General features: G+C 43.3%; 1 protein-coding gene across 5 annotated transcripts in view; it reads right to left on the reverse strand.

Annotated features, from left to right (window-relative positions):
- Positions 1-23,262, reverse strand: part of LOC111260955 (uncharacterized) — a 40,096-nt gene that overhangs the window by 8,118 nt on the left and 8,716 nt on the right. For 2 of the 5 annotated variants that reach the window (XR_002680661.2, XR_015311273.1), the window contains exon 3: positions 10,417-16,031. Coding sequence is in view for 1 of the 5 variants with exons in the window: in XM_086968519.1 (XP_086824645.1) it covers positions 4,517-4,579 (63 nt within the window). In the remaining 4 variants the exon portion in view is untranslated. Of the gene's footprint in view, positions 1-4,516; positions 4,580-10,416; positions 16,032-23,262 lie in introns of those variants that run through there. The other 3 variants (XR_015311275.1, XR_015311274.1, XM_086968519.1) reach the window with 3 other exon arrangements.

The following is a 23,262-nucleotide window of genomic DNA, read 5'->3' on the forward strand; positions in this document are numbered from 1 at the left end:
CACGAGTGTCTAGCCAACAGTAGTAGTAAGCAAATTTGAGCTTAGGAAAAAATGAAACGGGCCCGATATCCGTCCATGTTACCGTAGCTCATTAGCGCCATTTAAGCGATAAATAGATAACATAAATAAATGTATGTTTAAGTATGTGTCAGCGTTTGTATGTGGATGCATTAAAATTTTTCGTGTTTACTTCTATCGTTCGCTAGTGTCACCGCCGTTTTACTGTACGCCCTAGTGCTGAAGCAGTGACAGTGCCCGAAACGAAATGAAACACGCCATTACGGAACCGGTTGGATATACATCGTGCTCAGTAAACAACGCCACACACACGATCATTGTGTGCCGGTCCGCCCACCCTTCCAATAAAAACACACGAGATCGTTCGAGCGATTAGTTAGCAAGGCGATGGCATAGAGAACTAATACGAGAAAAACTTAGCACAGAATCGAAAGTTTGCGTCGGCATGTGCCCGAACATTTTCACTAGATTTGTAGATACGGTTCTTGCGCGGAGATCGATCGATGGTCAAGTACGATTTAAGAAGACCACACTACCGATCCTACCTATTATCCCTGTATTTAAAATAGATATAATAATACCTATCGAGAATGGCGATAGCACCGTAACGATCAATATCACCATCATCATAAATAGACCAGACGCCAATGAAATGATACAAAGGATTCGTCACTACGATCGCCATCGTAATACTATTATGAAGCAACTGCAAACGCATGATCATCACTCAAGGCAAACACTTCATCAGCCGCATATAAACATATTATATAATAGAAAATAAATAAAAAGATTCTATAGCGTCCATTGCGGATCCCCGACGCCGCCGCCGCCGCCGCCGCCGCTCCGTCATCACCATCACAAACAACGACGACGAAACGAGCATGACCGACAGATGCTGTGTTAATGCCGTTCACAACAGAAGCGGCAGAAACACTCACAGTGGCAACCCAAAAAAGTACAATGGAGACAATTAAAGAATATACGAAAGAGTGGTGACCGCTAACCAGTTGTGACAAAGCCAATGACAAGGAAGAATCGAAGACGGGTAGAATAGTATTAAAGTGCGTCTAGTATGCGTATGAGAATATGTCCGCGTATTTGTATGTGTACAGATCGCCACGAACAGCAAGGACTCCGCTTTTAAAGCAGCGAGCAGAGAAGCGAATGCAGCTGCGTTACCCAGAGACTGGTCGGCACTAAAGGCGAGTGGACGAAACAACCAATTCGACGACGGCAATGCCGCCAGCGTAAACGACAATGAGCACGACGCCCGTGGAAATGCCGACAGAAAGCTACCAAGTGCATCAGCTACTTCAGTTCGACGTCAATGCTCCGACCTCCTCATTAGCATTTCTCGTTTTGCTTAACTCGATCTAGGTCAATCTGGTCCTGGAAAAATGTGGTTATTTAAAGCACATGAGAAAAACACATTTGATTAGCAACACAGTAAAGATCACTCCCTAACGTTCGGTGAGCTCTGTAGCACTGACAACCTGCAGGACGAGTCGCTAGTGGTGACAACGGCGCCAGCAAAAACACCGGGGGCCAACGATGGCCATTTTTGTCATTGTCGCTTTCTCCGCGGAGTGCCCACTCTTCTAAGGGTCAACAACAGTGCACGTACGATCGTAGAAAGTAATAGAAGACTGCGACTCAGAACGCCAAGTTGCTGAGAGAAGCAGTGCTAGTTTATTAGCGGCAGGAGTAAAGTTATATAGCAACAATAGTTACATTTATACAGAAATCGGCAAAGCCCACTGAATTTGACCTTTATATGATTCGAAATGGTGGAAGAAACCTCACGACACTGAAGCGTAAAGAACGATGTGTTCTTTTGCATTTCACTGCTACGGTTTCTGTATTTATTATTACTAGATAATATTACTATTATTATTATTATTATTATTATTATTAAGTATGAGCAGAGACTTACTGCAAAGCATGTTACAATTTTCCTTGACTCATCTCTATACTCGAGCTTTTGTATTTGTATTTTACAAACAGTGTTTCTATTAACAAAGACAAATAACAGCAGCTTTAAGTACAAAAAGCATTGGACGGATGCAAACAAACAGAGCCCATTTTAGCAGGCCTCTAGCTTGCGTTACTAATACGTAGGCAAACATGTGCAAATGGTCGAGTTCGCTGTCGCTAGGATCCAAAGGGGAAATAATTGTGTGTGAAAAGCTTTCGTTCTAATTCTTTCTCAGCTAATTTGCTGGGCCCATGGCGGTACGGCATTAGTTGCCATCACCGTATGCATTTTTTACTCACGAGCTAATTAGGCGGCATGACTCCTATAATGTGACTATCTATAGATGGATAGAATTGCCACACATCTATGCAGACACGTACACGGGCACGAATACAGTAAACAAACCTAAATGGCTTAACAATTGCAGCATCGGCGGCACAATTTAAGGTTCAGTGGCAATAGCGGCGGAACGATGCCGCTGCTGTTTTGTCGTGGTTGTCAGTCAACGAGCGTTCGCCCATTGAAGGATATAGCCTTGCTCAATCTCGGCCTCCGTCAGCAGTAACAGAAGTATCAAACGTGTATCGCGGCAGCCACGACCACCATTACCATCAGAACAAAGTCTTCTGCTTTGCTCCTTCTGCATCTTCTGATGCTCTATTGCCGCCACTGCGGCTGCTATTCCCATCGCAGTTGCATCGAGTGTGATCCTGTTACTATGAAGGGGCGATGACGCTAGAAGCAACGAATAGGGATCTCGCATCAGCAGATGCGGTTGTTTCAGCGACGCCTGCGTTTGCTACCGGTCAATCGATTGGCGGACGAGCTTCTGCCGTTTGGAGTAGCAGTAGCTGCGGCGGCGGCGGCCACGGGGGATGCGACAACAGCAGCAGCAAACGATATTCACGTTTGTGCTACCCTCGTGGCCGACGTCCACTACACGAAAAACGATGACCACAGCAGAGGTGAAGGAAACAAATGTCGGTGGTCGAAAATGCTAGCAAAAACGGTCGTTTCGTTTTTTTTGCTGCTTTTGTTATAATCGCCGCTGCGCACGGTAACAAAGCTAGAAAAAGTACAAAGGGGGCGAAAATAGGCAGGCAATTCTTTCCCTATTCCTGCCCATTGCCCACACACAGCGGTCCATGCAGTTATATTAACAATGACGGAAGGAAATATAGAGATACCTACCGAAGCAGTTTATCGCATATGACAAGTGTGCGGTATACGATCGGAGCGAAATAATGCGACGCAAGACACAATTGATTTGGAAACTGCTCATTTCATTTGTAGTGTTATCGGTAGGACAGCATAACGTAGATCGAGACTCTTTTCTAGTACATAAATTGTACTGCAATAACTGGTATTGTCTAATCGCCGGCACCGCTATTCCACAAACGATGCCACAGCGTTATGAGGGTTACCGTGGGAACTATGGTAGTGAGACATTTTGTTATTGGTCAAAAAAAATTAATGGCGGTAATCTATTCATCGGCACCGAGGGATAGTAGCCTATGTCTGTGTAACATCGTTGAAGTATGAGGGGGATGAGCGATGCGATAGCGTCGATGAATGAGGATCACTTCTTGACTGAAGTAATGCTAACTGGTGGGGTGCTACCCGTTTTTGTCGAAACCTTTGGCCGAGGCCTTGTCGAAGATATTCGTATGCGCTTAATTTCTACCAGACGAATCGATATAAATGGCGTAAGCGTCATTGTTTAAAATAATTTCGGATTGTATCCAACCCTGCTTTAGGTTTTGCCAACGATACGCGCAGTAGACAATCGATGTGAAGCACATACATATTACTCCACAAATAAACACATTTATTGACTAAGAAATAATTTATAATGTGTTTAATGCAACATACTTACCTCATAGCATTTTTTCGTTACTCATATCTCATAATACTGCAAAACAAACGTACCAACCCAGCATGCAAAAAGTTTACAGATTCTGCAGAGACTTGGGCTGGCTTCTTGGCCATGGCACTACATTGATGCGTCATTTGCGTGAACGTCACAAGAAATTAGATGCGTGCGAAGGGTTTAGTTAGACAGAAACATTATTATTACTCCAACGGTACTCGGGGAAAAGCGTCATACTATATATCTATCAAGCATTTTATTTACGCAGAAAACATTTCGAAAGCAAAGAAACGTAAAAAGCTGACGATACTGACAGTTCAATCGACGATCGCGAACCTTTATCAACGCTCATCATTGGCCGTCCATTAAGAAACTAGCTGTACCTTTACGAAGCAGTCTGCTAGATCGTTTGAAGGGGTATAGCAATGTTCAACAAAGACGCTCAATAACACCATTATCTATACACACATTATAGAACAACTACTCGATGGCCGGTAAGCCTTAATGCAACCTCGTTATTCGAGGCCAAATAGAAAATGCGGAACGTCAACTTGAATCGGAATACCTAGGTAGGTATGAAAGAGTGAGACTCTTGCAGAAGAGGGATAGGTTTGGGGCGGAAGAAATAGGTGAAGGCACCGGATGAAACTGACCTGTCATCGACGGCGCCACAAACGCCGCGGCTAAGGTCCGCCGTTCGCATTCGATTTTGAGGCCTACATCGAGCAGAAGAAATGAGAGGAAGAAAAATGCTGCCATTAGCTATGTCAACTTAGCGCTTATCGTAATATAACAGTTTCCAGTTTTCGATTGCCATTACGATGAGAGCACTGGATTTATCAAAGTGTTTTTATATAAAACAAACCATTCAACAATAAACAAAATAACAATATCGCGATACTATTATCTGATAACACCAGCAAACCTATCTTAATAATCAATCGCTTTCATTAATACACAGTAAAATCATGTTGCTATGCGCGAAATTTACTCTCGTCACTTCACGGGTTTCCCGAAACCCGCTTGTAACCCGGTTAAAAAGTGTAGCAGAACAATCGCATGTCGATTGGCTATCAACACTATCTTAAATAGCCATTATTCAAAGTGGTATTGCTAGCGATTTACTTAAGGAAACTTTTCCAACAAATGCGATCACGGTACCACAACTTCGTTTTGTTGGTCCGGGCAGCGGTGATTATCGCTTTCGTAATGGGTCTCTTCTTATTAGTGACATACGACCCGAAAAGGCTGCACGCAATGGCTACGCTTCGTGTATTACTCTGTGCGGTGATCTAGCTCTTGGCGATGTTACTGCGGCTGCAATAGTAGCAACCGACAGCCGTTCGGTCAGTTAATGCGATTGATCACCGGCTGGCGGCGGAGTATAATACGATCCTCATTGACGCCACGTTTACAGAAAAGGCAGCGGCGGTTACCGTCGTCGCCGCCGCCGCCGCCGCCGCCGCCGCCGCCGCCGCCGCCGTTTATCGAGTAAAACACCTATCATTTACTTGAACCATCACTGTGAAACGGATTCCTGTGGGAACAACATCTGCCTGTCGAACAGTGGATTATAATCGAGTAAATGTTACCAAAAGCAAATGCAACGGGGTAGATGTGTTTTTGTGGGAGGTCGGGAGAGGCGAACCGAATGAAGGTGCTCGAGATGTCGTAAAGGATGCCCTTGGTGTCTAACGCGAACAACGTATAAAACGACTGCGACTATGATTGGCAATATGCGGGGGTCGGTTGTCAATGCTTTAGGTCAATTCATTTGGTTGAAAACGTAAAGAAAAAAATTAAAATGCTAACTTTTGATGAGCTTCACTTATAAGGCTAAGGTGTAATGAACGAACAAACTGCTATCAAGAATCACATTTGATTCAGTCATATAGTTACGAAAGCATATACTGAACTTTAATCTTTGAGCATGTACGCACGTGCACGAGCTACGCGCGTCACCGTCATCATTAAGTTTATCTATCTATATTTAAGTATCTATAGAAAAGTAAAGCCACCAAACACTTACAAAATACCTCGTTGTAGTCGAAGTGAATATTACAGCAATTTTTATAAATTAAATTAAATCGATTAGGCTCTTACTATGGACTGAAATACGCTCGAGCGTACGAATACGCCAATATGGTGAGAAACTTATCTGGCGTACAGGGCGGCCGACTGCTACCGCGATAACTTTAGCAGAAATCCCGTCGAACCGATGACGAACATTTATCGGCTTACGCTAGCACACATTTTTCACGAAATAATCTGTACGGACCAATTACGAAATAACTGTTACAACGAGTCTGAGCGGATGCCTACCTGAGCGCAGCAAGTTGATATGTAGCGACACACCCGAACAGACCGTATTTTTTTTGCATACTATTCCATGTTTGTAAAATGACAGCTTTTGTTCTTATTAACGCTGCTATAGAACGAGTGGCTTGGTCTGTTTCCGACGTCAGATTCGATATCCCTTACGCGACCAGCATCCAGTTCATAGCAGTTAAAAGAAAAGCTTCTTTTCCTAATCCCGTTATTGCTATTGCCAATGCGAGCAGTGCAGCGCCGAACTGTGTCGGTATAATAACATGTATCTGTTTTAAGCTTAAAAGCAACAGATAGATTTGCATATTGACTAACAACAACAATAGCAAAAGAATCACCACCAACAGTCAGTCGGACCTGATAACGATTCAGTTTGCTATCTCCAGCACCTAGTTACCGGTGCCAGACGCGTAAAGCCCCACAACCGCGCCAACTTTTCTCCTCCCACCGGACCCGATTACAGTTATGGCAGCACACGTAGCAACCGGCCTCCCTTTGCAGGCCAGCGCCACAAGGAACAATAGCAGCAGCAGCAGCAGCAACAACAACTGCATTCGTTCCCTTAGTTGACTCTATTCGCATACGCCATTCGCACCTCACCGGTTTCGGACGGGCTTGGAAGGGTGAAGGGGGCTACAGCGGGACGGAAGGGGGTGAACAACAAATACACAGATAGACAGACAACCAGAATGGGCCAACCAAGAACGGCAAGCTTTCGCAACTGCTTCGTCCCGCTCGCACTCCTCACCTTTTCAACGGTTAAATTCAACGGGCATTGTGACCGCCGCCGCCGCCGCCGCCGCCGCCAACTCCATCAGGATCAGCTTTACCACCGCTACTGCTACTATTGTGACAGCAGCACGGTTCTCAACAGCAGCCGAAGCAGCAGTGTCTGCTTTTAGTTTCATTGAGCCAATCTGGATGGAGGCAGACTGAACGAAAAGCCCGCTAAAAGAGTTCCGATACCGCTAACAATGCTACACCTTAGCCGGGCTTTGCAAGCGACCCTAGCAAACGCTACTAAGCACATATGTATCCTCGTATGACGCGAATAACGGAGCAGCAATATTCGATGCCGCTAAAAAGTAGAAATGGTGACTGTAGCAGTCGGAGTCGTACTGGTCAAGCATCAACGGAACAGCACCACGTGGCTTGGAACGAACGGATCTTGAGACGCCGACAACAACAAGAACAGAAGCAACGGCTCACGGTGACGATGAAAGCTGTCGACATTATGACGACCTTAACAGCGTCTGCGCTGCCGATTACAGAAACAGTATGGTGACTGGTTAGTAACGTGCCTACTAGCTACACGACAATATAGTAATAATAATCCTATTCAAGGGAAGTTTCGCTAAGAATTTAACAGTTGGAGAAGCACCAGCAATATGGTTACCATAATAAAATTATTCTAATAAATGAGTTATACTGTCTGTAGCCTAATCGCGTGCGTCGAAATAATACTAATAGTTGTAATTGAGTTGGTTCTATGGCCGTTCGTCGGATTAGATGGACTTGCTGCCGCTCGCAGCATCGACCCCGATGCTTCTGCCATTTACGTGGTGCCAGGCAGCTTGTTCTGCCAGTACTGCAAACGAAGAAGCATCGATGACAAAATTGGCCCTAAGCTGGGGACCTTTTGCGCCGCGCGCCATGATACCACGCCAGAGACAACAAGAACGTTAGTCAACACGTAATACGGAGATCGGATGGCAATGGCAGAAGACATAAGGTGACGATAACCGTCCACTAACAACAGCGTTGAGAAGCGAGCAAGACGGAAAACCGAAATCGCGCTTCGCGGGATTAGCGTTCGCTGTTCGTCTACAATTCGTCCTATTCTGTTTCCACTCATAGATTTACTCTGACTCATTCCACTCGCACGTTGCGGCACCAATTGCGATAAAAGAAAAAACTACGCATTATCTTATCAATATAATAGGTGTGGGTGTCCTAGCCTCGCACTGGGCTACATATGTCCAGTGTATTGTAACTACAATGACTGTTCCTTATGGAAATGGTACTCGCAGCGCCTCTGAGAACATATCGCCAAGCTTAACTTTATTGATTATTTTATAATCATACACATACACACACGCATATATTCTGTACAACGAATCTATGAATATTGTTAGTTCTATTTAAAAACTGTCGATAGTACATAATGGACGTATGAGGAGAAGTGGATAGCAAAGAACAAGACGCATTGTACTTTTGTTATAGGTCCTTATGAGTGAATGGTCCACCACTTTATTATTATTATTATATCACATTGTTATCGTGTCTTTGGCAAGACGTTTTCTGACTCTTACGCAATCGCTCCCGTTCTGAAACTATCTAAACAGTATACCTAGCTCGGTCAGAGGTGAATGCAACTTGAAACTGAGTTTTTCGTTAGCTAGTAACCTAGGACACGTGTTAATTCGAAGGTCGCTATAAATAGGCAACAATGCAAGTTCGTAAAAAGCTTAAAAAATTACTTGTTGTTTTTACACTCATACGAAAAACATCTCAATGTCCTAAAGCATAAGTGCATACACCCGACGTATCAATGCAAAATAATTATTACAGGTTACGGTTGAAAGACCTAACCCGTCCATCGCGGTGAAACCTAACGTCAAATACTACAAAATACGCAGACAAAAATCGGGACATCTTTCTGTCAGCTAGTTAGCGGCCTCTTATGTAACCACTATCTATAGCAAAAGCTGTAATACACAACTATTTAACGATGGTCGGGCTATGTTTCGCGTTCGCTTTCTCTAGATTCTGTTCTCGTGCCAGAAACTGTTAGCAGCTACCTCACGGGGAGTAATATGTCGGGTCCTTAGCGTCTTGGTCACTAAGATTTTTGTACTGTCCCACCTAAATCAATTGTTCTTAGTTTTCTCTGCCTAGAAAGAGAGCGGTATATCTGCCGACATACCGCTCTCTTTCTAACATTCTCGCTGCTCGAACTTGCGCTCGATATGACTCGCTTTCGGTCTACAAAATCGCCTTCTCTGTCTTACGTATCCCAAATATCTGATTGTGTTTTAAAACCGCCAGGTAGTCGGCCACCACAACAGTTAGCCGTGTTACGACGGCGACTCGTGACCGCCGAAAGTGGCCGTGTGGCACAAATAGTATCGATCGCTGAGAAAGCCCATGCAACCCCCGACGTCAAATTGTAATGGGAAACAATCGACAGTCGTGTTAGAAGTAGCCGCCACAGCCCCAAAAAACAGTTCCTTCCAAAGGACCCTATAGAGTATATAGAAAACAAATAACATACACAGAGTTTTTCAAACCTTTGCAGTATGCGGTGATATGCTTGTTAGCTTTGCCCCTATGAAGGCGGTCAGGTAGTAGTTCCAAAACGAAGGAGGTCATTAAGGTTGCTTCTAGGTCCCACGTGTCTAATTACCAAATTATAGTATGTGATTTCGTAGCTTTTTATTGTGGAAATTTAGTAATTCACAGAACTAAGCAAAGGGCAGTTTACTGATTCTAATCTAACGGTGATAGCTATAATGATCAAGATATGAACCAAAACTCTCGTTCAAACAATAATTTTGATTATTTTTAGGCTTATTACTATATATACTGCTAGCTTTAAGATAGGGCAAACTGTTTCCACTGAAAAGGGCTCTTCCACGCCATTTAGATGCATTTTTCAATGAACGAAATGTCGATTTATGAGAGCAATTTATGGATGGACCGATTTTCAGAGTTCTAGCTTTGATTTGGAATCTACCGCGTTACGTTGTGTCGCGCGAATTTGAACACAGATGACCCGTCGGAGTAGAGCAAGTTGAATGCAAAGAAGTTCGTACACTTATTATGTCCGAATCGAACTTCACTTCGTCTGATCCAAGTTATATTCGGATTCAGTTGAATCCGAATTTAATCGCGGTTTACCATTCACCATCTTACTGTGCTTAAAAAAATTGTAATACAAGAGATTCAAAGTCCTCTGAATCGGTCATATCGTCACGGGTTTACCATTTCCAACCAATTTACGCTAAAAACTATCGTAAACCATACCTTGCGTACATAGCATCGGCCTTAAATAGAAATTTATTTACAAGTAATAGAACGCAGGTGATCGGCGACGAGCTTTTTATCAGTACCTAACTTGCTTTCGTATCTTCAACATCTTGTCAATCCTATGCAAAAGTTTAAGACGGTGAACCCTTAGTTGTACAAAAAACTTCTCAATCGTGGTTTCTGATGCGCATCAAAATTTCCTTTTTTTTTTACTTTCACTTTTAAATACTGCGAATTTTTTTCCCAGCGAAACAGCGGTTGCCAGTTATGGAGATTTCAGGTCCTATATCCTGTGATCGCACGGGAAAGAGTTACAAAACGAACTCAGCCGAAGCGTATGCACGGTGTCCAGCAGAGGAATCCACGGAATAGTATATATAACGTGTACAGACGACGAAGCTCAGAAATACTAAGAAAAATGGTCCCGGAATGATGTTCTCTATGCAGTTGTCAGTATTCTGGGTGCTACGAAACATACGCGCGTGACTTGGACTGATTTGCTACGGGTGCAACGATTTTATAGCGATGCGCTAGTGGAGAAGTATTTATCAGTTCTTGAACACGAAAGAAACAAAAGTGACACCGATGGTAGCCAAGGGCCATCGAATAATGGATATGTTCAACATTGTGTCTAGATGATACCCATACATACAATACAACGGAAGACAGCAGGCCGCGTGAAGGACTCAACTACACAGCAGGTTCTGCTTTTTGTCCTCTGATAATTCAAGCTGACTATGTTATATCTTCCGACCGTGCCAACGAAATATCTAGCTAGAAAGCTAATATCTGACTATATTTAATTAACGAATATAGGTGTAATGTAATTCAGAAGCATGCCACATTAAGAAAATGTGTCGTTTTTTAAAACGTTCCGGTTGGCCACGTTTGTTTCATTCATAAAAATCACTGGATTCGTACTTCAGTCGCCGACCACCGACAGTATCGTTGAAACTAACTGGTCTGATAATGTTTTGAAAAAGCTAGCTCGTGTTTGTTGTTTTTCTCATTAAGTTGTTACGTCAAACCTCGTTTTCTCTCTACGCGGGCCAGTTTGTTATTCTAAGTACCTCTCGTTCTATGTGAATGTGTTCTAGCACGAGTGCCTATTGATGCGGAGATTAATCTACTCGAACTCTATAGTATCTGCTTCTGGTCGCCCCGCTTTAAACTCGCCAGGTTCTGCTTTTATAACAACACTACCCGACCGTGAGTTTACCGTACGCGTTATGTACCATGTTTACGCCATTTGATAGGGTGACCTCTCTCATCTCGACAAGAGCTAACGGCACTTAGGCAAGGTCTTGGCAGGCCTGCTTGCCACTCGTTCGCCACCCATGTTCCCACCAGACAATGGCACTTGTGTCTATGTGTAGCTGTCCTATCGTTTCTGCGCTGCTGGTGCAACGGACACAAAAATCACGGCCACTGGCACTCGCCATACGAGTAGAAGAGATCGCCCGTTTGTCGTCCATTCGACTTTGTGTAGAGTAAGCTTGGTGGAACTGATTTGATGTGTCAATCAACGGAAGCAGGCGGCTCTATCTGACTAGATTGAGTTACAGCCAACCCTCCATCTAACTCTATACTATATATCTCGAATAAATGGACCGGCCTTGTGCGTGGCATTACCCGATATGGCGTCTAAACGCCGCCGCCTCAACGCTCGTTGCACTACTACTGCTGTCGGAACTCGTTAATATTCCGAAAAGCCGCGAATTGAATCTGCCCCCCCAATCTGTCGCACGCATTATGTTTACCGTAACCATGTCTCTTATGGTCTGGCCAGCACGCAACAAGGGCTTCCCTCCGCAGCTAAAGAGAAAGCGCAGTTCAGCGCTATTTTCGATGTGTGTTGATGGTTGCGGCAGTTTCCGTGTGTTGGTGGCGACGATTTCTTGGCTGACTATCGATTGAACATAGGTGATCTATAACCTTGCTCTTGTCGACGCTAGATGGCTGCATAATAGCTAGATTTCTAATTGCAATCGCAGTTGCTTCAGGGTTGAATTCAGGGAGCCTGAAGGCGATCAGATCTCTGTTTGATATAGCAATCAATAATCATAACTAAACTACGATATTTCACGATTTTCCAAACTTAGCAGGTCACTCTCGACAACCATCGGCGCGGGAGTTCCGAATTACGGGCCTCCGATCAAATCAACGTACTGCTATCTGTGTGACGACTGTTGACGATAGCGGTGGTAGTTACGTGGTGAGCTTCAGCCAAACGCACTCTGATGTTTCGCTGTTTATTGAAAAGCCAAATGTTTTTAGATTTGGCGCTTTCGACCGCAACATCGACAGCAACGCTACTATTAAGTCGTAGGAACTCGCTGGCCAACGTTAGGGTCGTCGCAAGAAATAACGCCCCGTACCAGACGAAAAACACGGGCTGTTCAAAGAGCAGCAGCCGCGACCAAGTCCATGGAAGGAACTTCGTGTGAACTGAACAACGTACCTTAGCGTGCCAGCAACACTGATGATGATTACGTGTCAAAGCCGAGTTCGGCGAAGAGCTGAAGTCGAACGATAGCACTTTTGCTAAGAGTGGCTTTGCTCTCGAGTGGGCGATATGCCGCAATTCTGTCGCCATCGCAGAAAAATAGGGACGAAGCGTAAGATGATGAGGAAAACCAAGCAAACATTACGGCTCAACATAGGACGAACGTAAGAACGGGCGAGGCGGCAGCGACGGTTGATGTTGTATGAGGAGATAGCCTTTCCAAATCCGACTTCATGGGCATAATTTGAACGATATTAACTTGCATATTTTCGATAGGTACATCCGTTTTGTGTATAATTAATTCCACAGTAAAATCTTAGAAAGTTGTTCTCGTCACCGAGACCCACGTCACGATAGTAAGATGGCACGAACGCTTATACTGAGATAGGTGTCCTATGATGGCTACTTTTCGCATCGTCATGCAGGCCATGGTGACTGATCACAAGAATTTATCCTGCGTGTCATTCATTCACGACTGGAGCCAATTGTTCACACCAACACGCACTGAGATTTGTAGATCACGTATTACCTACCATCTACATCACTTGTGAAGATAAAAAAAAAAGCACACAGGTTACGTATTATACATTCATCGTCGAACTCTACCTATTTTCCAAAGCGTCACTTTGTACGTCATAGATGTAATAGGACTACTTCTGTCTACGGACGCGCACCATTATCTCTACTGTACGTTGAACATCCACATTTTCATGCTTCTTCGAATATTTCTACATTGTTCTGTCGGTGTACGGCGCCGTGTGCTTGTGACATAGTGGTCAGGACGCATCGATCAATGGGTGCTGTGCTTTATATATCGACATAAATACCTAGTCATTTCTATTATCGTGTTCGTGTGAGGCTACATTTTTTCGAGCACGACGTATACGCGTTCAGAACAGCATGCAAGAGCATACCGTATGGGAAAGCTGGGCTGAGCGTACATTCCAACTCAGTACGCAGAAATACACTTGTAGCGTATGCGCGGCGCCGGCATCGAATGAACTATATTCTACTGCTTTTGTGGCGTTTTTCTTCAGAAGAAAACGAAAATCACCGATAGCGAAAAAAACGTAAAACCATTTGACAGGGTCGTTCAAGCGATCCGCAAACAATTCTAAACATAATATATATGTTAATCTAGATTTTTTCTAGCATCCTAGAGATTCGTTGAGGTACGCAGTTTCTGCGTCATGCCAAACATTGCGTGCTAGAACTCGGAGCAAGCACGTTCTAGGATTTTCTCCTCAAAAGCTAGTTATGAACAAGCCATTGTCCGAAAAACAAATACTTTTTTAGAGGCACACAATAATAGAAGTTGGTGCTAAGAGCTGAGTGCAAACAATGCAGAAGGCACCCGTTATGGCCATATTTCTTTTAATTTTTAATGCTATATTGTAATCATGGTTGTGATGGAACACTTTGAGTTAATTCGTTTCTGACACCGATGGTCTTACTGCTGCTCGGAACCCGCAGGTAAAGCTGCTGCATTTACCGAGACCATTCTCTCTCTTTCTATCTGTCCATCTATTTATCTATCTATATATATATATACATACATACATATATCTTCGTATTTATACGAACTCCAGCATACAATAAATAATCTTCATCTATTCATCTCTAAGGCATATTACTCTCATCTAATGATTAAGTTGTCATACGCCGCTTACCACTAGTCTCTTTCGATACAGTCTAGTATCTAAGACAAACAATAACCACAGCAGAAGCAATACCAGTGCTAAATAGCAGATACTATTTTCAAACGAAATAACACGAACAGCTTGCCGTCGCCATCTGTAACGTCAACGAAGTATATAAAAAAATTCGTCTTTCTTCTGCTTTTCGATTACTTGTAGTCGTTACAACGGCAGAAACGTCGAAAGCAGCAGGTAGTATCGGGATATTAAACACGTCTACGAAGAAGTACCCATGTAACAGGTGTTTTTTTTTTTCGCTGTAAGCACCACTCAACAGAGCCCGTCGTTCGTTTGCTGCGTTCCTCGTCTGCTAAAAGAACATCACTGAGTATTAGGCGGACTTCACAGTTGTCGTGGAAGCAGGAAAACGCACGTAAAAGAAATGGTATTTCTCTATAAGCGAGCACTCCTAAAACCCAATGCTGATCAAATTAACATAACAGTCCGTTTATGTATAAGGCAAATGGCAGTAGCAGTTGGTGTGTATGTGCACACTTGATGATTTTTTGCTTTTGGCTTCTATTGTATGGTGCATCAGTTGCAGGTAATTGGCTTCATTCTGTCTGCTCGACTCATCAGCGCGGTCAAGTATTAAGCCCCGTAACTAGAAGTTTCCTGTCTCTTGCTGCTAATTTGGCTGTTATGCCTGCTTATATTCATTGAACGTATCATATATGCATATTAGTACTGTACATGTGTGTATGTAATGCAGTACCAAGCAGTAGTATTGACATTTATTCTCCACCTCGTCCTCATACAGCGATAGAGTCCGAACTACCTAGGGCCTTCTTATTTATTAGGACGCGCCATAACACGCCACCTACCTACGTGCGCTACCATACAGTTTTAGACCATCCGCGCACTAGACAACTAAATCTGCTTTTACCTAAACCCAGTTTTATTCCTTGGCTGCTGAAATCACAACCCTTTCCCACAATAGAACGTCTTCGTAATTGTAGGTATTTTTGAATGGGAACAGATTTTAGAATGCATGTCTTGGCTTTTGATTTTCCATCTTCAGAATCCACTATATAGTTTCTTGAATGCCTACATATCTACCTGCTTTCGCCGAAGGACAGAACATGGTCACGGCTTCAGACTGGGATCTAGCTATCCATAACAGTACTGTGCTTCAAAAGGGGAGCCCAAAAGGAGTACGTAACCCAAAATATTATCTTCTGCATCAAGTCTTGTTTTCCATGACTAGGACCATCACGGGCTTTACGCCTTGCGAATACACCAGGTTTGGCTGTTGGCGCAGGAATCCGTAACTTGGAAACTGTAGCAGACATCAGCTTGGTCTATGCAGAGTGATTAACTTCAGCGACGGTTCTCGGTGTTTTTGGCAGTTGCGTGTGAGCTTTGTCAGTGTCGTGAAGCAAGGAAGCTACACGACTCCCTCCATACTCTCTGTCAAACGCTTGATCCCAGAGCGTAGCCTGGCTGCTTGATTTTCCACTTCGTCCATCATCGATTCGACTAGCCGTCTCGTTCGGATGATTCGCTGTCCTGTTACTGTGACCTATCGCAATTGCGATGATAGCGCCTCAGAAGCGACACAAATGATATCTATTTCCGCTGTACTTCGTTCATATATGGCTGAAATACCTGCAAAAGTAACAGATGTATGTATATACGAACAGACGTCACAAGTCGTGTCGTATTGTACATTGATCGGTTTTGAAACATCCGCAGCTCCCTTTACAACTTTGTGCAAGAAGTGATCATGGCTACCTTAAAATTCATCAGATAAAACTCAACGAGGTGATAACAACAATCGTAATAATACAACGCCAGCAAGCATAGCAACGCAAGCAAAAGGCGTAACATCAATTGCCGCAGTCGACCAAAGCATCCTCGGCAGCGGCAGGATCGACAGAAGTTCATTGCTAGTTCTATGGCGGCAGCTGCGGCTTCTGCCTCAATGTCAGTGATAGCGGAAACACTTCGCCTTCGGCAACAACGCGTGGATCGGCGGCGTGATTGCAACGAAGACGTAACTGCACAACACCGGAAAGCAACTGCGGCAGAAATAGCAAGATCTACTTGATGTACAAATACAAAACATCGATGATTATACACAGACACACATACACAAAAACCACGGTTATACAGTGTTTAAACTCGTGCGTATATGGTTTGCATATGATCACTGGAAACTCGCCCATGGACGAGACAGAAAGTCTATTGAACAACCATTTATCAGTAATGGTCTTACAGATGTCTACCGATCAGTGTCCAAATGCAGAGGACTTTCAATCATGTTTAATATATTAAAATAGCAATACTAATGATTGTCACACTATTATCGCAGATATTCATTATGTGATTAAATTATCGAATAGTTAACAATCCTACTATATATATATATATATATATATATATTCAGTAACGTCGTGTTCGCACTAATAGGAACAACGTATTCTTCACCGCTTGGCTTTGTTGTCGTCGCGTCGCTATCGATGTGTTTGCTACTGCTGCTATAAGAGTAGTTTAACAGGTGTCATCAAGCGACATGATATGTGGGATTACCTATTAAAAATGTATCTTCTGTCAAGCAGATCAATCAGCCCGCTTAGCGCTTATTGCCTTAACGAAGTTTCCCGGTGCAAATATCCGACAGAGACTAACAAAAGCAGCCAAGCACCAGCAATCACAAGATGAACATCTTTTCACTTTTCAACAACAACAACAGCAGCAGCAGTAGTAGTAACATCGGCTGTTGAAGTATCACTGCACAGAATCAACGCATCATCGAGACGTGACGAAGTAATAGCGCTGCTTGCGCAGACAGCAGGATATAGGCTTCGTATGTATCGAAGGTGGAAAATCCTGAACTTTGTGCCAGCCTAATTAGGAACAGGTGCAAGGCACTGTTTCTTTTGTTAGATAGACGTGTAATATTCAGGCAAGTTCATCACAACTTCGATAACAGGACGCTTTGCAAATAAAGTTCATCTTCATTACGATAGCAATTCTTATCTCGTATCAAAGACAAAGTAAAGGACGTATCAACAGTAATAAACACTGGCCTATTTTGAATTCATCGTCCACGTGCTGGGTACAAGAGATAAATAAAAAGATCTGTTCAGCATACCTAATCAACCAACGCTTTATTTTTCTTCTATCTGTCGCCTAAACGTCGTTACTCAACAGTTTGCTATCAGTAATAACAGCATTGTTAAAGCGAACAATAAAATAATAGTTAATCCATTCTCTTGTAACTTGTCGTCACTTTCTGCTTCCAATGTTCAAAGCCAATTCGATTGGCCGGTATCCAGCTATCATAGATCGGCGTTGCGTACTTGAAGAAAACGCGAACTCACCCGTCGCTGGTGGGCCAACGGCAGAAAGCGGTGCACCGCTAAATTGCGTCCCCCAAACACAAACACCTCGTTCTGAAGTGCCATTTGGCTATAGCAGAGCTCGCAGGTGAAGGAGATGGGTTTATAAAAGCATTGACACTGACGATAGATATGGACCGCTACTTGATGCGGCAGTGCGAAAAACAGACGTCCGCCGTGTTAATGACAGCAAAAACACTGTCCCTTCGTTTGCGCAAAACGCTCGATCGAAATTAATGCCACATTAAAGACACGAAACATCGGGACCAGTGTAAATCCTATTGTTGTTGAAGAGAGTTACCATATTGGCTACATCAATCTTATTTTTTACATACTGACTTTTTTGGACGTTTGGATAGATGTGCAATATTGTTACGGTGGTCTCTGACTTCTCCCTTTCGCTCCGGTTTCTGTTGCTAAAGACACCTTTACTATATATTCCATCAGCTGTCCATTGATAAGGATCGTCGTAAACGATATAGTACCTGTCCTAATAATAAATAGTATACAGTAATCTAAGACTGGAACTATAGTTGCAATGATAGCAACTATTTCGGATAATCCGCACATGGACTAACGTCCTGCCCTTAATCCACCGCTGGTGCTGCCACTGCGTCCGCCGTTTCCTACGCACCCATCACTGCTAATCACAGAATATCGTATCGTCCGTATGGATAACTATAATACCAACCGTGCATCTAGCTGCGTTGCGACTCTGGCGGTGAAGACTAATGGTAATCATTTGTTACACACCCGAACATCGCCGTGAGCATCGCTCACGGCTGACGTCGTCGCTCCTGTTGCCGCCGTCATATCGTCTACAGGCGGCACGTGGCAAGCGGCTAGACTAGATCAGAGACAGAGCAGTTTGCTGGATACTGCAACTCTAGCCACTACCAAAGATTATCTTGTTCCGGTTTCCTTCAGCGTCGAGCGGATAGCTAACTGGCAGCGGTGGCCGGATGGGGAAAGAGTTTCTTTTGCCAGCGCAATTGACGATCGACAGCGAACGGGTCCACGGGTGCTAAAAGTAACGCGCCAATCGCGACTGCTGGTACTGCCTTTTGACGACTCGTCACAACACTTATGGCGATTCACACGAAGGAAAACGAAACAGTCGTCCTATTGGGCCCGCGGAACGTCAAGGAAAAGTCAAACAATTGTTCGGCTTTAATTATGTTAGACAAGGCAATCCAGGTTTGTGTACTTTTATTTACGTATTTTCGTTAGACCTATAACACACACAAAATGTAATGATTCAGTCAAATACGTCATGTTTTTATTGATAAACTATGGAACGGAATTGTATATGAATCAACGGGAAATTAGCTTTGTAACTACGGTAATATTCGATTACATAGGCAATCTACAAAATCGGTCATTGAACAGTTTTCAAAAAATACTAGATTATTTGGAAGTATAAAGGATTATATCAATAATCATCAGCTCGCCAGGCTTGATTTTACAGCTTATACATATTCCAATCTCTGATAATGTTCTACTGTACTGTTACAATTACTTCGTGTTAAGGATATATCATTCTATCTGGATTCGCTTTCAGCAACGGTCCAGTAAGTATATGTACAGTAAAAAAAAATAAGTATCTAACAGCTCCCCTAGCTCTACCGAAGACGAATTTCTACCCATTTTTGATCTGTGCCTCGGCTATAGTCGCTGTAGCCACCTCCGTAACCAACCCACAACATCAAAAACACTGCGAGCTCAGCTATGAATCGGTAAGGACTAGAGCTAGTGGAATAGCTGGAAGTTGTCCGTTTAGCCATACCAAGCCTCCAGGAGGATTAACCGAAAGTGGCGTCCTAGCTAGGGTTACGTTGTAGTCCCACAAGGTTATCGCTGAAGCCTCTGTTGCTACCCGCCATCAGCAGGCATAAAAGAACTGCATCGGCGACGGGCGCCTTAGCTAGAGATCTTCCATGTCCGGGCCTGAAACAACATCAGCCCGTTATAATGTCGAGGCGTGCGACCGCCCGACTACAGCAGGTAGTCCAGCAGAGCTAACAGTGAGCCATTGCAAAATAGTCACATAACACAAACACCATAGATGGCGTGGCTCAACGCTCACATAATAGTATACAGCTAGGGCAGCCGAAACTTGCTCAACAGGGAGTCGCTCAACTCAGCTGCAGATGCACCATTGACTCTCAATTATTCGAGGTTACCTCCACTCGCGGGGCACTTTCGCGAAAGCTACCATCATCTTTACCCCCATACCCCCATCTCTCTCTCTCTCCGTAGAACTGCCAATAATGATAGCATTGGCCTCTTGGTTCTCACACTCACTTGCTGCATATTAAATTAGATTGTAAACTTGGCGGCAAATTGAAACGAAGGGGAAAAGGCAGCAGAGCCCTACGGCGGAGTGGGTTGCGAGCTGATGTGAAAGAGAAGGAAAGCGAGAGCAGGCGATGCAATTGGAAGTTAGGGGTCAGAGTAGCGGTCATTGGGAGCTAAATGATGCGGCCTAAATTAACAAGATTATACTAGTTTAGCTGCGGTAGCTACTCCTGTCACCCCCGCATCATGTGGTGCCAGCGGCCATTCTGTGATAAGTGCACTTTCGTAAGGCTGATCGTGGTGAGGGTTGTAGTAGCATCGGTAGCGCTTATCATCGTTGGCGACACCGATTTACCACAAATTTCTATATCAATCACCCTGAATAACGGAGCCAATAAAGAGCTCGTTGGCTATCGTCAATAACAGTTGTAATTGAAAAAAAGCAGTTGGCGACCATAACCACCGCACGACGAGCCTGTAACTGTAATTTCTATTTTAATTGCTGTGGAACAGTTTTTTTTTGCAACGGCAAAGTAGTTCGTTGTGGTCGGACTCGACGTAAAATCGAAACGTTTAGGTAAAAGAATGAAGACTGTTACTTGTGAAAAGACTGACATTGAGATGTTGGTAATTTTGCCACTTCTGCTATTTAAAACGTTTCCGTGTAGAAACGATACTGGTAATTTGATTAAATGATATAGCTGAAGGGTGAATAAGAGAAATATAAAATGAAGATAGCTTTAAAGCACACACATAACATATTGGAGTTGTCTAGGCTGCGTACAATATCTTACCAGCACAGAGCAGGGTACTACACTAACTTCAGAGCGATCTAGAAATCAGCATAACCGACATTTGACTTTGAACACTATTAGTTCAACTATGGTAACGATGTACCAACCAAACGTGACCCTAGGACACAACCAACATTTACTTACTGAAAAAAAAATGACAATGCAATAAAAAAAAAGTGCCAGGGATCTAGCACTGACGTATTGACGTACGTTGACATATACATGTGTTATGATCCTCTTTCAAAAACAAGTCGGGCAAATGTCCATCGTTAAAAGGACAAAAACCACCTCTGTTAAATGTAGCGCTTTCCTAATTATCCGTATCGCTGCAAAAAAATGATCCGCCATCACTGTCGCCGGTATCACAAACATAGACTAACCGTATCTTTGTCTTCCTTCTAGATAATGCTACTTTGTCAGCTGAAACAGACCTGAAGCTTCGCTTGAAGTGAGGAATACATAAAGCTGTCGCCTTCGAAATTTGATGCAACCTCGTGCACACATAACTGCCATCAACGTACAATAGACGGAGAGTCGTTTGTCTATTCTGCATCATTTCAACGTCTTGCAAATAGCGATGATAAAAGTGTTTCAATGAAAGTCAAAAAAGCAAAAAAGGGCTTTCCAACGGGACAACCTTATATTTTCTTTAAGACAAAATAGAGTGTTTTGATCGATTCCTGGGAGTCTGTCTCTCGATGCTTCTTACCTTTTGAAGCGCATTGGCAATTCTTTCTTTCCTATGATATTTGTTAATACCAATGTAGAGGTCACTTTCCTTGACGATTGTTTTTTTTTTTTGATTTTATCCAACCCAGCACCTTTTAAATGGAAAGCTCAGATGCGTCAGTTGCTAGCATCGTAAGAGTTGCCTCGACAATCGTTCCATGGGCCGCATGTCGGCCAGTGAATCCGGCCAAGGAGGCACAAATGTGGGAAGAAATAGCATGAACGATGTTATATTCCATATTCAAGAATGGACATTGCAACGAATGTAAGTTAACGATGAGAAAAAGATATGTTCAAAAGCCCTTTTAGAGAAAAGGATAAAAAGTGGACCAAGATACACCGAGAACGCCTACAGATTCTTGCAGAACGACGCTTCAGACATGTCTGAGAGAAGTAAATTTCTTGTCGCCACCTCCTACTCTGGCGCGGCATCGGTGCTCATAGCATAAAACACCACAGTAAAGATAGAATACTACACTATTTGTAGATAGCCGCATGAATGAATCTTATGACCATTCGGGAACGTCGCTGGCGGTCGATGCAACACTCACAATAACGTTCGAAAAGTGGCCGTGGTATCGACATGTGTACGAAACGATCCTTTGACATTTCGTTTTCTCCGGACGGTTACTTTTGTCTCTCTCTCGATCCGGAGTTGCGCTACTCTGCTTTGTCGTGACTGATAGTAGCACCGTGTAGATACTATAGTGAGCGAATTCTGTTTAGTACTTAGAAATACAGGTATGTACCGGAAACCGTAGACACCCCTAAGCTTGAATGCCCTAATAATGACGCTATTCTTTTTTTTCGTTATCACACATAGAAAGCTCAAACTAATTATCTCCTCCACAAACACTATTTACTTAATTATTATTACTAATTAATTCAAGTAAGCCGATGAACTAGTTCGTCCACAGTTATCACTATTATAGTCTGATTCAAGTCGCGCCAACCCGTTTTAAAACAAATCAAGTATGATGTCATTCCTAATCGGTGACTGCAATAGTCTGCTCACACAATAGAGCTAGACGAGAGTTAGAAAGTCCTACGATTAAATAAGGTAAATTAGAAGAACCTATGATCAATTAATATTGCTTGAGCTCATTCAAACGATAAATACTAGTGTGAGCGTTATGTTTATAGTATTGTTTGTCATTTAATGCAATACGCTTCATTGTATTTAAGCTTGATATCAATTCCGAAGGACGTAACGTGGTGCCATTATATCTCAGCTGTGCGACTTAAGCTCTGTCCACATATATGCTACCTTTGCATTCATGTGCCCTTCAAACAATATACGTAGGACAGGAGTGCACAAACGTCCTTTTTAATAAAGCGGATATCAATTATTCATTTCAAGTACCTTTGATTAATGCATCCACGCAACCTAAACTAGCTATTTCGAGCTTTACGTCCGGCACCCCCGTTATGTGTTCCATTAGACAGCTGGTTCCTAGCGCGAAACGAAGTATATCCCTTGACTTGAACCTAAACCACTATTATTTTCCTTATACTAGGGGCGAAATACCTTACCCACTAGACTATCCACTAGGAACGCGTGTGCACGACCTGTACAGATCTCATTTAGCAGGCTATTTCATTATTAGGTGTACTAGGATGCTTTGAAACGACGCCAGATGGTCCTACGCAGTGATGAGGGCAAAAATAATTTTT

This window comes from Varroa jacobsoni, unplaced genomic scaffold, assembly GCF_002532875.2.
Source record: "Varroa jacobsoni isolate VJ856 unplaced genomic scaffold, vjacob_1.0 scaffold_496, whole genome shotgun sequence".
Lineage (NCBI taxonomy): Eukaryota > Metazoa > Arthropoda > Arachnida > Mesostigmata > Varroidae > Varroa > Varroa jacobsoni.